Source organism: Anomaloglossus baeobatrachus, chromosome 2, assembly GCF_048569485.1.
Source record: "Anomaloglossus baeobatrachus isolate aAnoBae1 chromosome 2, aAnoBae1.hap1, whole genome shotgun sequence".
Classification (NCBI taxonomy): Eukaryota; Metazoa; Chordata; class Amphibia; order Anura; family Aromobatidae; genus Anomaloglossus; species Anomaloglossus baeobatrachus.
Genome location: NC_134354.1, coordinates 662,481,744 through 662,497,969, shown reverse-complemented (window position 1 = coordinate 662,497,969; position 16,226 = coordinate 662,481,744). Strand labels below are relative to the sequence as shown.

General features: G+C 49.9%; 2 protein-coding genes across 4 annotated transcripts in view; one reads left to right on the top strand and one right to left on the bottom strand.

Moving 5' to 3' along the window:
* The window catches only part of MARS1 (methionyl-tRNA synthetase 1), a 126,838-nt gene extending 118,723 nt beyond the window's left edge, over positions 1-8,115 (bottom strand). For both annotated transcript variants that reach the window (XM_075337076.1, XM_075337077.1), the window contains exons 1-2: positions 7,926-8,115; positions 4,529-4,619 (exon numbers count right to left, since the gene is read on the bottom strand). In XM_075337076.1, coding sequence (XP_075193191.1) covers positions 4,529-4,619; positions 7,926-8,028 — 194 coding nt within the window. In that variant the 5' untranslated portion in view covers positions 8,029-8,115. The remainder of the gene's footprint in view (positions 1-4,528; positions 4,620-7,925) is intronic.
* A 203-nt stretch (positions 8,116-8,318) lies between these two features.
* Positions 8,319-16,226, top strand: part of ARHGAP9 (Rho GTPase activating protein 9) — a 279,078-nt gene continuing 271,170 nt past the window's right edge. For both annotated transcript variants that reach the window (XM_075337075.1, XM_075337074.1), the window contains exon 1: positions 8,319-8,385. In XM_075337075.1, coding sequence (XP_075193190.1) covers positions 8,372-8,385 — 14 coding nt within the window. In that variant the 5' untranslated portion in view covers positions 8,319-8,371. The remainder of the gene's footprint in view (positions 8,386-16,226) is intronic.

The window sequence follows — 16,226 nt, the reverse complement described above, 5'->3', positions numbered from 1 at the left end:
GCCCCTGCCGCCTCATATACAGATTTTGCCAGAAGGTCAACCTGGCGGTCAGTGGAATCCTTAAGTGAGGTGCCATCAGCCACTGATACAACTGTCCGGGCTGAGAGTCTAGACACCGGAGGGTCTACCTTTGGTGAATGAGCCCACTCCTTGACCACCTCTGGTGGAAAGGGAAAACGGTCATCAGAACCACGCTTTGGGAAGCGTTTGTCAGGACAGGCCCTAGGCTTGGTCACAGTGGCCTGAAAACTGGAGTGGTTAAAGAACACACTCCTTGTTCTCTTAGGCAAGGTAAACTGGTGCTTTTCTGCCAGAGGGGGTTGCTCCTCTGATACTGGCGGATTGAGGTCCAGTACAGAATTAATGGACGCAATCAAATCACTAACATCTGCGTCACTTTCGGACAGATCAATGGGGCACATGGAGGTAGCGTCCGAGCCCCCAGTAAAAGCATCCTCCTCGTCCTGCGAGTCAGCTCGTGAATCAGAGCCACGGGACGGGGAAGGAGAGGGAGCCCTGCGCCTCCTTTTAGGAGGACGGGGTCTGGGACCAGATGAAGAATCCTCTGTGAGCTCCGCTGAGAGAGCCCTAGCAGCAGAGGCGCCCTGTGAAGGGGGCTGATGCATGGTCAGCAAAGTCCGGGACAGCTGTCCCATGGAGTCGGCAAAAGACTGGGAGATTGACCTAGAGAAGGATTCTACCCAAGCCGGGGGTTCAGCCACCGGAGCCAGAGCAGCCGGAGGGACCACTGTGGGTGCGATACCAGGCTGAGGCATTGCCAGGTTAGAGCAGGCATCACAATGTGGATATATGCTCGGTTCAGGCAGCACGAGCTTACATGCAGTGCATATTGCGTACAGCCTTGCAGCCTTGCTCCTTGTGTGAGACATGCTGCTGAAGTGGGGGCTCTGAGCCAGAATGACCCCCAGAGAGTATATAAGCAGGTCCACAACCGGAGGTTGTGGCTTACCAGACCGTTTGTGTGCCCTCCAGATCCCACAGCCCGGACCCCCAGAGAGATTTGCAGCCAGCGCCGATCGCTGTGAGAACGCTGGTAAAATGGCGCCGGAGCGAGGAGAGGGGGCGGGGCCTACTCTGAGAGCAGGAACTGGAGGGCCAAGGAGAGTTACAGGGGAGGGAACATTTCCTCAGAGAGGAGTGTCCCTCCCCTGTGCCGAACGGCCGCTGGGCGGAGCCGCACTGTCCCTCTGCATGATTGACATGCAGGGGCAGTGAAATCGAAACTAGGCCTCAGGCGAAGCCGGGGCCTAAATTTAACGATGCGGCCGGCGCGCAGGCACCATCGGCGCGGTTCTCAGGCGAAAACCAGAGAACCGGCCGGAAATGTCAGAATAGATACACAGCCCACTCTCCCCAACAATAAAGTACAAGGGACCCCCCGAAAATAACGTCTCAGATTACTTAGCTTGTGAGACGCAGGGTTTCAAGTCCCTGGGGATGAGTGCTCCGTCCGGCAGGATCCTGAAGGGCTGCGGATGGAGACCGGTCTCCTGCAAGGCAGGGAGAACCGTGCTGGCTCCCACTTCAAGCCAGAGCCCGAGGGATGGAGAAGGAGCGCGGCATGTAAGGCTCCAGCCCTGAAATCAACCTTAACAACACCGCCGACACAGTGGGGTGAGAAGGGACATGCCGGGAGTCCAGGCTTGGACCCGCTTTTCTTCAAACTCTTTCCAAAATTCAAAAATCAGATGAGAATACATGTGTGGATGTATGCCTCCTGAACACAAAGCATTGAACTGGCTATATTTGGTTATCCAGGGGGTGTATATCCTCAGAGGGAGGAGCTACACTTTTTAGTGTAGTACTTTGTGTGTCCTCCGGAGGCAGAAGCTATACACTCAATGTCTGGGTCTCCCATAGGAACGATAAAGAAAATATATTTTTATTGATTTTGAGCCTTGCGCATCTCTGCATAGCTATTCTTTAATATATTTACAAAGTTACTTATTTTTGTGGGTACGGAAAGTATTCAGACCCTTTTAACTTTTTCACTCTGTTTCTTTGCAGCCATTTGGTAAAATTAAAAAAAAAAGTTTTTTTTCTCATTAATGTACACTCTGCACATCAAACTTGACAAAAAAAAACAAATGTAGAAATTTTTGCAACTTTATTAAACAAGAAAAACTGAACTATCACATGGTCATAAGTATTCACACCCTTTGCTAAGACACTCATATTTAAGTCACATGCTGTCCATTTCCTTGTGATCCTCCTTGAGGCCTCTTTCACACGTGCGTGCCTCCGGTACGTGTTTGGCAGTTTTCTCACATACCGGAGACATTTACACACTTAAGGCTGCTTTACACCAGACAATCTATCGTGCGATAGATCGTCGGGGTCACGGCTTCTGTGACGCACATCCGGCATCGCTGGCGATGCCGGCCTGTGTGACACCTCCTAGCGACGCAGTATCGCTCACAAATCGTGAGTCGTGTACTGCTCGCTAGGTTCCATAATATCATTTAATTTAGTAGTTCATCGTTTCCGGGGTGGCACACGCCGCTCCGTGTGACACCCAGGGAACGATGAACAGCAGCTCACCTGCGTCACGCGGCCGCAGTCGGCTATGTGAAGGAAGGAGGTGGGCGGGATATTTACGTCCCGCTCATCTCCGCCTCTCCGCTTCTATTGGCCGGCGGCCGTGTGACGTCGCTGTGACGCCGAACGTCCCTCCCACTCCAGGAAGTGGACGTTCGCCGCCCACAGCGAGGTCGAACGAGAGGTAAGTATGTGTGACGGCGGTTACTGACTTTGTGCGACACGGGCAGCGATTTGCCCGTGACGCAAAAAGGACGGGGGCGGGTACGATCGATTGTGAAATTGCACAAATCGGTCGTACCGTGTAAAGCCGCCTTTAGACCTATGTATTCCTATGGTTTTGGACACACGTAAGTATTTTTGCACGCAACGTGTGTCCGTTCCATACTTACGTGTGTTTCTCATGGCAACATGTCAGTTTTCTCTCCGGTGTCACACGTAATGCAAACGGACCACACGGATGTGTTTCGTGTGACACGCACCGGAGAGAAGACATGTGTCTGTGAGAGAAAAAAAAACAAAACAAAACTTTACTCGCCTTCTCCAGCCCTGCTGTCTCTGACGCTGCTGTCACTTGCTGCCGACCGCCGCTCATTATGCTCATTGCATATTCACTTCACTGCGGCCGGAAGCAGCAGCAGCGGGGAGTCGGCAGGACCGGAGACCGAAGATCAGCACCACGGACAGCGACGCTAGGGACAGGTAAGTAGAAAGTTCCCGTTCTCCGTGTGTTATCACGGATAACACACGTAGCCCATAAACACTGCTCACGGAGTGCAAAACGTGCGTGGTTTTTCACGAACGAGTCTAAGAGGCCTGACATGGTTGTTCTTCATTGGAGTCCAGCTGTGTTTAATTAAACCTGATTTGGAAAGGCGCACACCTGTCTACATAAGACCTCACAGCGCATGTCAGACCAAATGAGAATCATGAGGTCAAAGGAACTGCCCAAGGAGCTCAGAGACAGAATTGTGGAAAGGCACAGATAGTTCCCCTAGTGCTTTTGAGTTGCACAGTCAGACTCCGGAGTTGATAAGTATTATTAATCGGTCTAGCAGGAGCTAATTTCTGCTGGCCTGTGGATTGTGCTGCTAGGGTCACAGGAGACCTATCACAGCCGCCTCTGGTCTTTATAAGATGGTGGAGTCGGTTCCCTCATGCCAATTATAGCTTCATTTGCGAATACTGGTCCTTGTGCTTTGGTAATCTAGTTCTGGTGATTTCCTGTGTGTTATTTGGTGTGTTGTGGAAATATCCTCGTTTATTTCCTCTCTGATTCTTTATTTCCTCTAAAGAATGTATTGTCTTACCTATGTGCGTGCAGTGGGTTTTAGTTTTGGATTTTTTTCCCAGTCCCTGAGATAAACCACTCCTGTCCCAGCCCTCCCCAGGGGTGGAGCAACGGGGGTTATTCAGGAACTAGGGTTAAGAAGGCGGCCCAAAAATCATCACCATTAAATGTATCTTTGGGGACAGGGACAGCTAGGGCCACCCTAGCCCTAGGGCCAGTGTAGTGGCCCCTGTTCCAAGTTACCTTGTCACACCCCGTGACACCAATATATAATAGGTGTAATAATATTAGCAAATACCTCCAATTAGAAATATAGTATAGTTCTCCTGATATAGCCATGTCTCTTACCTCATGTGCAGGGCCTTGCAGCTTAGGTATCTATGGTTATGACCATGAGCAACTAACTGATTAACGGTCACTATATCAGTGGTTGTAACCATTGCCTTGCACTAGCGGTAAGAGACTTGGCTATATAAGGAGAACTATACTACATTTCTAAATGGAGATATGTGATAATATTGTTAGTATTACACTTACTATATATAGGGATAGGATATTTGAGATGGGAACACCCCTTTAAGCAGACGCATGCCCTAATACCCCTAAAAGCCCCCAAAGCACCAAGTAGATGTGCAGAAATGAAGCCCAGATCATATACAGAATACTATCAGCACTCACCTGCAAATTGCATTGGCAGAGAACAGGTAATTCCCATTCTTAAGCTCTAGCGCTGGCAGTTTTGCTTGTGACAAGAAGGGAACAACTTTTTCTGTAAAAAAAAAAAAAAAAAAATAATATATATATAAAGACACCCTTTAAAAAAAAGTGTGTAAATGCAGAAAATCCCCATTGTATGATTTTTAAATACTTATTTCATGCAATAAAATTCAAATTATCTGATCACCTACCAACCAGCAAGGATTCTGGCTCTCACAGATGTTTTCTCTAAGACATTAATCTACTCTGCACTCATTACCTGTTTTATCTGCACCTGTTTGAACTTGTTGCCACTTACCTGTATAAAAGACACCTGTCCACACACTTATTCACACTCCAACCGCTCCACCATGGCCAAGACCAAACAGCTGTCTAAGGACAAAATTGTAGACCTGCACAAGGCTAAGATGGGTTACAAGACAAGCAGCTTGGTGAGAGGGCACCAACTGTTGGTACAATTATTAGTGCTGCTTTCTTGCGCTCTCTCGCGTGCTTTCCTGGCTGGCTGGCTTGCTTGCTTGCACGCGCTGCACACCCCAGGCAGGCTTTTTTGATCTCGCATGCTGCCCGCCCGAGGCAGGCTTGCTTGCGTGCTGCCCACCCCAGGTAGGCAGACTGGCTTACTCGCTCTCTTACTTGCGCGTGCTCTTTCTTGCGAACCGCTTGTGCGCGCGCTCTTCCTCGTTCTTGCGAGCCGCTTGTGCGCGCGCTCTTCCTCGTTCTTGCGCGCGCGTTCTTCCTCGTTCTTGCGAGACGCTTGCGCACGCGCACTCTTCCTCGTTCTTGCGAGACGCTTGCGCGCGCGCGCCCTCGTTCTTGCGAGACGCTTGCGCGCGCGCCCCCTCGTTCTTGCGAGACGCTTGCGCGCGCGCGCCCTCGTTCTTGCGAGACGCTTGCGCGCGCGCCCTCGTTCTTGCGAGACGCTTGCGCGCGCACTCGTTCTTGCGAGACGCTTGCGCGCGCTCTTCCTCGTTCTTGCGAGACGCTTGCGCGCGCTCTTCCTTGTTCTTGCGAGACGCTTGCGCGCACTCGTTCTTGCGAGACGCTTGCGCGCGCGCCCTCGTTCTTGCGAGACGCTTGCGCGCCCTCGTTCTTGCGAGACCCTTGCGCGCGCTCTCCCTCGTTCTTGCGAGATGCGCGCGCTTCCTCGTTCTTGCGAGACGCTTGCGCGCGCTCTCTTCCTCGTTCTTGCGCGCGCTCTCTTCCTCGTTGTTGCGAGACGCTTGCGCGCGCACTCTTCCTCGTTGATGCGAGACGCTTGCGCGGGTGCTCTCTTCCTCGTTGTTGCGAGACGCTTGCGCGCGCTCGCTTCCTCGTTCTTGCAAGATGCTTGCGCGCACTCTCCCTTGTTCTTGCGAGACACTTGCGCGCGCTCTTCGTTCTTGCGAGACGCGCGCAAGCGTCTCGCAAGAACGAGGAAGAGCTCTTCCTCGTTCTTGAGAGACGCTTGCGCGCTCTCTTCCACGTTCTTGCGAGACGCTTGCGCGTGCTCTTCCACGTTCTTGCGAGACGCTTGCGCGCGCTCTTCCTCTTTCTTGCGAGACGCTTGCGCGCGCTCTTCCTCTTTCTTGCGAGACGCTTGCGCGCGCTCTTCCTCTTTCTTGCGAGACGCTTGCGCGCGCTCTTCCTCTTTCTTGCGAGACGCTTGCGCGCGCTCTTCCTCTTTCTTGCGAGACGCTTGCGCGCGCTCTTCCTCTTTCTTGCGAGACGCTTGCGCGCGCTCTTCCTCTTTCTTGCGAGACGCTTGCGCGCGCTCTTCCTCTCTTGCGAGACGCTTGCGCGCGCTCTTCCTCTTTCTTGCGAGACGCTTGGCGCGCTCTTCCTCTTTCTTGCGAGACGCTTGCGCGCGCTCTTCCTCTTTCTTGCGAGGCGCTTGCGCGCGCTCTTCCTCTTTCTTGCGAGGCGCTTGCGCGCGCTCTTCCTCTTTCTTGCGAGACGCTTGCGCGCGCTCTTCCTCTTTCTTGCGAGACGCTTGCGCGCGCTCTTCCTCTTTCTTGCGAGACGCTTGCGCGCGCTCTTCATCTTTCTTGCGAGACGCTTGCGCGCGCTCTTCATCTTTCTTGCGAGACGCTTGCGCGCGCTCTTCCTCTTTCTGGCGAGACGCTTGCGCGCGCTCTTCCTCTTTCTGGCGAGACGCTTGCGCGCGCTCTTCCTCTTTCTGGCGAGACGCTTGCGCGCGCTCTTCCTCTTTCTGGCGAGACGCTTGCGCGCGCTCTTCCTCTTTCTGGCGAGACGCTTGCGCGCGCTCTTCCTCTTTCTTGCGAGACGCTTGCGCGCGCTCTTCCTCTTTCTTGCGAGACGCTTGCGCGCGCTCTTCCTCTCTTGCGAGACGCTTGCGCGCGCTCTTCCTCTTTCTTGCGAGACGCTTGGCGCGCTCTTCCTCTTTCTTGCGAGGCGCTTGCGCGCGCTCTTCCTCTTTCTTGCGAGGCGCTTGCGCGCGCTCTTCCTCTTTCTTGCGAGGCGCTTGCGCGCGCTCTTCCTCTTTCTTGCGAGACGCTTGCGCGCGCTCTTCCTCTTTCTTGCGAGACGCTTGCGCGCGCTCTTCCTCTTTCTGGCGAGACGCTTGCGCGCGCTCTTCCTCTTTCTGGCGAGACGCTTGCGCGCGCTCTTCCTCTTTCTGGCGAGACGCTTGCGCGCGCTCTTCCTCTTTCTGGCGAGACGCTTGCGCGCGCTCTTCCTCTTTCTGGCGAGACGCTTGCGCGCGCTCTTCCTCTTTCTGGCGAGACGCTTGCGCGCGCTCTTCCTCTTTCTGGCGAGACGCTTGCGCGCGCTCTTCCTCTTTCTGGCGAGACGCTTGCGCGCGCTCTTCCTCTTTCTTGCGAGACGCTTGCGCGCACTCTCTCTAGTGTGCTGATCATCAGAGTCTTGCAAGCACAGGCACTGCTCTTCCAAGGGTTTTTGCGAATCTTGTGTGAGGCTTGCATGCGCGCTCTCTATCTTGCACGCGCTGTCGCGCTCATCCTCCCTCTCGTGTGTACTGCTCGCCCTTTACAAAGCGCATTTCAATCTCTTGCCCGGGTTCTCGCTCTTTCTCTTGCATGTTACCCCAGTATGTTTAAAACTACCTCCCTGTGACCTCTAGGGGCAGCACCTGGGGAATAAACCGCTAACACTTTGTTTTCAAGAAACAATACTCTATGACATATGACAGTCAAACCCCATTCCCTTCCATGATAGCTGCCCGGCCCCCGCCCAGTGTTCCTATATGTAGAGCTCTCAGCTGCACACGGCCAGAGGTAATCGTGTCCACACAGTAATAACCCCTATAATGGTCATAGAAGCCACTGAAGAGAAGACTGAGGACAGTGACAGCGCTACCCACACACAACCCCGGCCGCCCTGCACGTGCACCTCTCACCGTCCTGCTGACACCTCTGGATCTCTACGTCATCACTCCACAGTCCGGCAGCTGCCAGGACCTTTAATCCGTGAGGATTCCCATCGCTCACATACAGCTTCATGCCGGCTCTACGATCAATGGAGCAACAACCGGCACTACCTCTCAATCACAGCTGATGCAACACGCTGAAAAGCTCCAAGCACATGGACGACTATGTATTATGGGATATGTGGTCCTTTTTTACTATTCAATAAGCGCTTTTTCGATTTGACAGACCAGGAAAAAGAACTACAATTTCCATGATGCAACGCAAAAAAAGTCGACGGCGTAATTACGTCATAACGTAGGTAGGCGGTGCTCAACGTGCGTCGAAGATGATTGGGTGGCGGATTCTTCGTTGTGCTCGGCTTGTGCTGGGCTGTGGGGCGGAGCAACTTCTCCCTAGGCAGTGCTGAGGCGACCGAATGGAGTTGCTGGAGTGAGCCTTCATTCATTCATTCATTTAATACTGTTATATTTTTATATATTTCTATTTGCCAAAAAGTGACAATTTACAGCACAGGAGTGATAAAATATTACCGGAATGTACGAGGTCACTGGAGAATGATTCTGTCGTCATTTTTGCCACTTTTGTGCTGTAAAATATGTGTTTTCGTCTGTGCTACGTCAGTCCCCGCAACCCCCCCCCCCCCGCGCCCGCTCTTCACAATGGTTGTCTGTTGGGTGCCTGCACACATCCGGTTTTTGCCGTCAGGCACAATCCGGTGATTTGCGGATAAACCGGATCCGGCATTTGTTGCCGCCTATCCAGTTTATTCGCCATTGACTTGTATTAGCGCCAGATGGTGCCACATGGCATTGCGTTTTATGCGGCGTGCACCGGATCCAGCGAAATTTCTGTGTCCGGGTGCTGGAAAAGACGCACAAGGGAACTTTATTTTTTTGTCACCGGCAAAAAAACGCACTGCATCTGGTGCCGTGTTGTAAAATAAAAGTCTATGGGCGCCTGATCCGTCGTAATGCGGCAAAAAACGCATTACAGCGACGGATCCGCTTTTTTAAATAGCATTCTCAGATGTGTAAATTCCTTTCTGGTTAGAAAATATCTCTGTCTGTCTCTCTCCCTCGGTCGGTCTCTCCCTCTCACACCCTCTCTCATACTCACCGATCACCGGTGCGGCGCTGCACAGCTGTCACACTGCTCCCGCAGCGCGGCTTCTCCTGCTTTGAAAATGCCGGCCGCTCATTATTCCATCTCGTATTCACTGCTTCCCTCGCCCATCGGTGGCTATGATTGGTTGCAGTCAGACACGCCCCCATGCTGAGTGACAGCTTTCTCACTGCAACCAATCACAGCTGCCGGTGGGTGGGTCTATATCTTGCAGTAAAATAAATAATTAAAAACAAAAAACGGTGTGCGGTCCCCCCCAATTTTGATACCAGCCAACGTAAAGTCCCACGTTATGGGGAGCCTCCCAGCCTAAAATATCAGCCAGCAGCCGCCCGGAAATGCTGCATCCATTAGATGCGACAGTCCCGGGGCTCTACCCGGCTCATCCTGATTGCCTTGATGCGGTGGCAATCGGGGTAATAAGGAGTTAATGGCAGCCCATAGCAGCCACTAAATCCTAGCTTAGTGATAGCAGGCATCTATGAGACCCCCCCGATCACTAAACTGTAGTGAAAGTAAATAAACACAAACACCGAAAAATCCTGTATTTGAAATAAAAGACAAAAAAACACCCTCTTTCACCACTTTATTAATCCCCAAATACTCTTCCAGGTCCTGTGTAATCCACAAAAGGTCCCACGACGCTTTCAGCTCTGCTACATTGGAAGCTAACAGGAGCGGCCGTAGAACACCGCTGCTCGCTTGTGAGCTCCACGGAGCAAGTGAAGTGAGTCGCGCTGTCCGCAGTGATGTCACTCAGGTTACTCGCGGCCACAACTGGATTCTTGGTACAATCTGCCGGATCCGTCGCAAACGTTTTGCCACAATCTGCGACTGATCCATTGCATCAGACAAAAAAAGGTTGTGTGAAAGCATCCCTAAACTACGAAAAGCACTACTAAAAAAACTACATTTATTAAAAATATATATAAAAAAAATGCACAAAGTTTTCCCGCTCACCCTTCATTAAGATCGGCATGCAAAATTCTGTTCTTCGTGAATCGAGGGTATAATCTTGGTAACTGTCCGCCCCGAAATAAAGAAACTCCCTGCAAGAACTTCATTCTAGCGGTCTCACTGCAGAGATGGCGATCGGAGGTTCATGATTTCTGACCACCCAATACTGTCTATAAGGACGTCCTCTTATATTGTTCACCGATACCTGGCACACTCGAGGTCCCTTGCCAGGATAAGGAACAGTACTGCAGGCCGGGAAAGTGCGGCCTACACTGTAGTCCATGGGCTCTGAGGTAATAGGACAACAGGAGATTAGATGCTTCCGGCATGACATCTCCAGCAGATGATGATGGTATGGGACTGATACCTCGGCAGCAGCTTGGATGCCTCCTAGGACTTCAGATGCCCTACAGGTGCAGATTTAGTCTCCTTTTTGGTGTTAACCCCCTCCCCCCCCCTTGGAAACCACCAGTAAGGCGACATTAAAGCCTCTTGAATACCCAGGGAATTCTCGACTGTCAGATCCCCAGGGTCGTCTGCATTTTGGGGGTCTCCCTGGCGACTCAGAACTGCATCGGCTTCCACAGTGAATGGACAAACCGATCCATCACTACAATTGCTACCATCTGTCCTGGGGAACAAGTGTCAGGCTGCAGCCATTTTTGCACTAAGTGGAGGCAGTCAAACACTTGAAGACCTGTCCCTGTAGTAGTCTGAGTGGTGCATCCGTTATGACCTTACTGCCATGGTGATACTTAGACAAGCCAAGATCTCTGACTTTTAGTTTGCAGTACTCCTTGGCGCCCTGCAGAGCCAGGTCAAAGTAAGCCTTCTGAAGTATTGCCGTCAAATATGGTGCCAGCACCAACACCCACTGCTCCGAAGGAAGTATCAAGTGGTGGGGGACAGTATGGAGAGGTGGGAGTGTGGGCAGATTATATGGAGATGTGGGGGGACTGTATGGAGAGTTAAATCTGATGTTGGCTGGGAACAACCTTACCATTGTTAAAAAAAAAGCAAGCACTCCTGCTATGTCATTTATTCATTAAATGTGTATATGAGCATGTAATGTTGTGTGAGTGTGTTAATCTACTATCCTAATTCTGCTCTCTTTGGCTTCCAGCCTCGTTCTGCTTCTCTCCTGTGATGTCAGAGCTCTTCAAACTATCTGGGTCACGCTGTGCTCTGCGTGACCCGTAAGTGACTTTTACTGTGTAAAGCCTGCTTTACACGCTACAAGATATCTTACGATGTGTCGGCGGGGTCACGTCGTAAGTGACGCACATCCGGCATCGTAAGGTACATTGTAGCGTGTGACAGCGACGTGCAATTGCGATTGAACGAAAAACCGTTCATCGCATGCACGTCGTTCATTCCTGACGAATTGAACGGCAGATTGTTCATCGTACCCGGGGTAGCGCACATTGCAGTGTGTGACACCACGGGAACAATGAACAGATCTCACCTGCCTCCTGCGGCTCCCAGCCCACAATGTGGAAGGAAGGAGGTGGGCGGGATGTTTACGTCCCGCTCAGCTCCGCCCCTCCGCTTCTATTGGCCAGCTACCGCGTGACGTCGATGTGACGCCAATCGTCCCTCCCACTCCAGGAAGTGGACGTTCGCCGCCCACATCGAGGTCGTATGGTAGGTAAGTATGTGTGACGGGGGTTAATCGTATGTGCGGCACGTTCAACAAATTGAACGTGCCGCACATACGATGGGGGCGTTGCAAATCGCATACGATATCGTATGCGAAATTGCAACGTGTAAAGCAGGTTTTAGTCTGTGAAGTGTCAGAACGAGACCCCATAGGCTTTCATTGTAAAAGAGATTTCCCAGTCATGCATACAGCAGTGAGCCGAATAGTCGCAATTGCAGTGACATCACTCAGAAACGAAGCAGAACGGTGCTGAAAATCGGAGAGAGTATATTAGTACTCACTCATTATATGCAAATATACATTTAGTACACTTAAGGGGGCTTTACACGCTACGATATCGCTAGTGATATTGCTAGCGAGCATACCCGCCCCCGTCGTTTGTGCGTCACGGGAAAATCGCTGCCCATGGTGCACAATATTGCTAATACCCGTCACACGGACTTACCTTCTAAGCGACGTCGCTGTGGTCGGCGAACAGCCTTTTTTCTAAGGGGGTGGTTTGTGCGGCGTCACAGCGATGTCACACGGCAGGCGTCCAATTGAAGCGGAGGGGCGGAGAGCAGCCGCAGGAAAGTTACGCCCACTTCGTTGCCGGAGGACGCAGGTACGGTGTTGTTCGTCGTTCCCAGGGTGTCACACATAGCGATGTGTGCTGCCTCAGGAACGACGAACAACCTACGTCCACAATGACCAACGAGATTTTGAAAATGAACGACGTGTCAACGATTAACGATTAGGTGAGTATTTTTGATCGTTAACACTCGCTCCTAGCTGTTACACGCAACGACGTCGCTAATGACGCCGGATGTGCGTCACGAATTCCGTGACCCCGACGACATATCGTTAGCGATATCGTTGTGTGTAAACGGGCCTTTAGTGGGAGGCTTCTTTAAGTACATACAGTCAGGGCCAGAAATATTTGGACAGTGACACAAGTTTTGTTATTTTAGCTGTTTACAAAAACATGTTCAGAAATACAATTATATATATATAATATGGGCTGAAAGTGCACACTCCCAGCTGCAATATGAGAGTTTTCACATCCAAATCGGAGAAAGGGTTTAGGAATCATAGCTCTGTAATGCATAGCCTCCTCTTTTTAAAGGGACCAAAAGTAATTGGACAAGGGACTCTAAGGGTTGCAATTAATTCTAAAGGCGTCTCCCTCGTTAACCTGTAATCAATAAAGTAGTTAAAAGGTCTGGGGTTGATTACAGGTGTGTGGTTTTGCATTTGGAAGCTGTTGCTGTGACCAGACAACATGCGGTCTAAGGAACTCTCAATTGAGGTGAAGCAGAACATCCTGAGGCTGAAAAAAAAGAAAAAATCCATCAGAGAGATAGCAGACATGCTTGGAGTAGCAAAATCAACAGTCGGGTACATTCTGAGAAAAAAGGAATTGACCGGTGAGCTTGGGAACTCAAAAAGGCCTGGGCGTCCACGGATGACAACAGTGGTGGATGATCGCCGCATACTTTCTTTGGTGAAGAAGAACCCGTTCACAACATCAACTGAAGTCCAGAACACTCTCAGTGAAGTAGGTGTATCTGTCTCTAAGTCAACAGTAAAGAGAAGACTCCATGAAAGTAAATACAAAGGGTTCACATCTAGATGCAAACCATTCATCAATTCCAAAAATAGACAGGCCAGAGTTAAATTTGCTGAAAAACATCTCATGAAGCCAGCTCAGTTCTGAAAAAGTATTCTATGGACAGATGAGACAAAGATCAACCTGTACCAGAATGATGGGAAGAAAAAAGTTTGAAGAAAGGGAACGGCACATGATCCAAGGCACACCACATCCTCTGTAAAACATGGTGGAGGCAACGTGATGGCATGGGCATGCATGGCTTTCAATGGCACTCGGTAACTTGTGTTTATTGATGACATAACAGCAGACAAGAGTAGCCGGATGAATTCTGAAGTGTACCGGGATATACTTTCAGCCCAGATTCAGCCAAATGCCGCAAAGTTGATCGGACAGCGCTTCATAGTACAGATGGACAATGACCCCAAGCATACAGCCAAAGCTACCCAGGAGTTCATGAGTGCAAAAAAGTGGAACATTCTGCAATGGCCAAGTCAATCACCAGATCTTAACCCAATTGAGCATGCATTTCACTTGCTCAAATCCAGACTTAAGATGGAAAGACCCACAAACAAGCAAGACCTGAAGGCTGCGGCTGTAAACGCCTGGCAAAGCATTAAGAAGGAGGAAACCCAGCGTTTGGTGATGTCCATGGGTTCCAGACTTAAGGCAGTGATTGCCTCCAAAGGATTCGCAACAAAATATTGAAAATAAAAATATTTTGTTTGGGTTTGGTTTATTTGTCCAATTACTTTTGACCTCCTAAAATGTGGAGTGTTTGTAAAGAAATGTGTACAAAACCTACAATTTCTATCAGATATTTTTGTTCAAACCTTCAAATTAAACGTTACAATCTGCACTTGAATTCTGTTGTAGAGGTTTCATTTCAAATCCAATGTGGTGGCATGCAGAGCCCAACTCGCGAAAATTGTGTCACTGTCCAAATATTTCTGGACCTAACTGTATTGAGAGGTGCAGGTTTATGCTAAGTAAGTGTATAAAGGGCTGACCTGATATTGTAATTGATCGCTATACTAAGCTTGGTGCAGCTTTCATGTACTGCTGAGACCACCACTCGCTGGCACGATTACGCTGCTGCCAATGCCACCGTTGGCAGTGCCAAAAAGGGAAAGGTAATCTCCTTATGGAGATGAAGATTAGAGGGACTTTTATTGTTTATGTGAAAGCACAGTATGGGAAATTGTGATTCCGGTGAGGCACTCATGTACTGATGGTCATTCTTGTGCTGCATTCATGTACTCACAGGTGTTTTCATTCTGCATTCATGTAATGACTGTCATTCTCGTGCTGCATTTATGTACTGATGGTTGTTCTCATGCTGCATTCATGTACTGATGGTCATACCCGTGCGAAATTCATGTGCTGACTGTCATTTTTGTGCTGCATTCATGTACTGATGGTCATTCTCTTTCTGCATTCATGCACTGACGGTCGTTCTTGTTCTGCATTCATGCACTAACGGTCGTTCTCGTTCTGCATTCATGCACTAACGGTCGTTCTCGTTCTGCATTCATGCACTGACGGTCGTTCTCGTTCTGCATTCATGCAATGACGGTCGTTCTCGTTCTGCATTCATGCAATGACGGTCGTTCTCGTTCTGCATTCATGCAATGACGGTCGTTCTCGTTCTGCATTCATGCAATGACGGTCGTTCTCGTTCTGCATTCATGTAATGGCGGTCGTTCTCGTTCTGCATTCATGCAATGACGGTCGTTCTCGTTCTGCATTCATGCACTAACGGTCGTTCTCGTTCTGCATTCATGCACTGACGGTCGTTCTCGTTCTGCATTCATGCAATGACGGTCGTTCTCGTTCTGCATTCATGCAATGACGGTCGTTCTCGTTCTGCATTCATGCAATGACGGTCGTTCTCGTTCTGCATTCATGTAATGGCGGTCGTTCTCGTTCTGCATTCATGCAATGACGGTCGTTCTCGTTCTGCATTCATGCAATGACGGTCGTTCTCGTTCTACATTCATGTAATGACGGTCGTTCTCGTTCTACATTCATGTAATGACGGTCGTTCTCGTTCTACATTCATGTAATGACGTTCGTTCTTGTTCTAGATTCATGCAGTGACGGTCGTTCTCGTTCTGCAATCATGTACTGACGGTCGTTCTCGTGTTGTGTTAATGTACTGACAGTCATTCTTGTGCTGCATTTATGTACCGATGGTGGTTCTTGTGTTGTGTTCATTTACTCACGGTGGTTCTCATGAAGCAATCCATGATGTGCTTCATGTTAACACTGAAAAATCCTCAAAACGTAGGTTTTCTCAGTTTCTGCACCAAAAACACAGTGTAAGATTTGGTATGTTCATACTGATTTGTATTGAGCAGGAACTCTTCACAGCCTTCTCAAGTACTTAAAACTTGGTTCTAATGATTACCGAGTGTGGTTCTGGTGATGTAGTCATATAAGTACCCCTTTGAATTTTTTGCAGCACTTTGGATTGGTTCAGTATGACAATGTGAGCCTCAGACCAAAAATTGTTGTCCACCCTTGTCCTAGAGCCTGCTTTCTGGGTTTCACATCACGGAGGTTAGTCACCTCAGTGACACATACACCCTATCCGGGGCCTGTCCAGCTGCCATCTTACAAGCTCTTCAGCATTAGGCTATGTGCGCACAGTGCGTTTTTCGCGGCGTTTTTGTGCGTTTTTCGGGTGCGTTTTTGGCCTCAAAACTGCATGACTTTGCTTCCCCAGCAAAGTCTATGAGTTTTCATTTTTGCTGTCCGCACACAACTGTTTTTTTAAGCTGCGTTTTTGAGCTTGAAAAAAAAAATGGACATGTCAATTCTTTCCTGCGTTTTTCTGCATTTTCCGCCCATGCAATGCATTGGAAAAACGCAGCGAAACGCAGAGATCAAAAACGCAGCAAAACGCAGCCAAAAACGCACCAAATCGCGGTAAAAACGCAT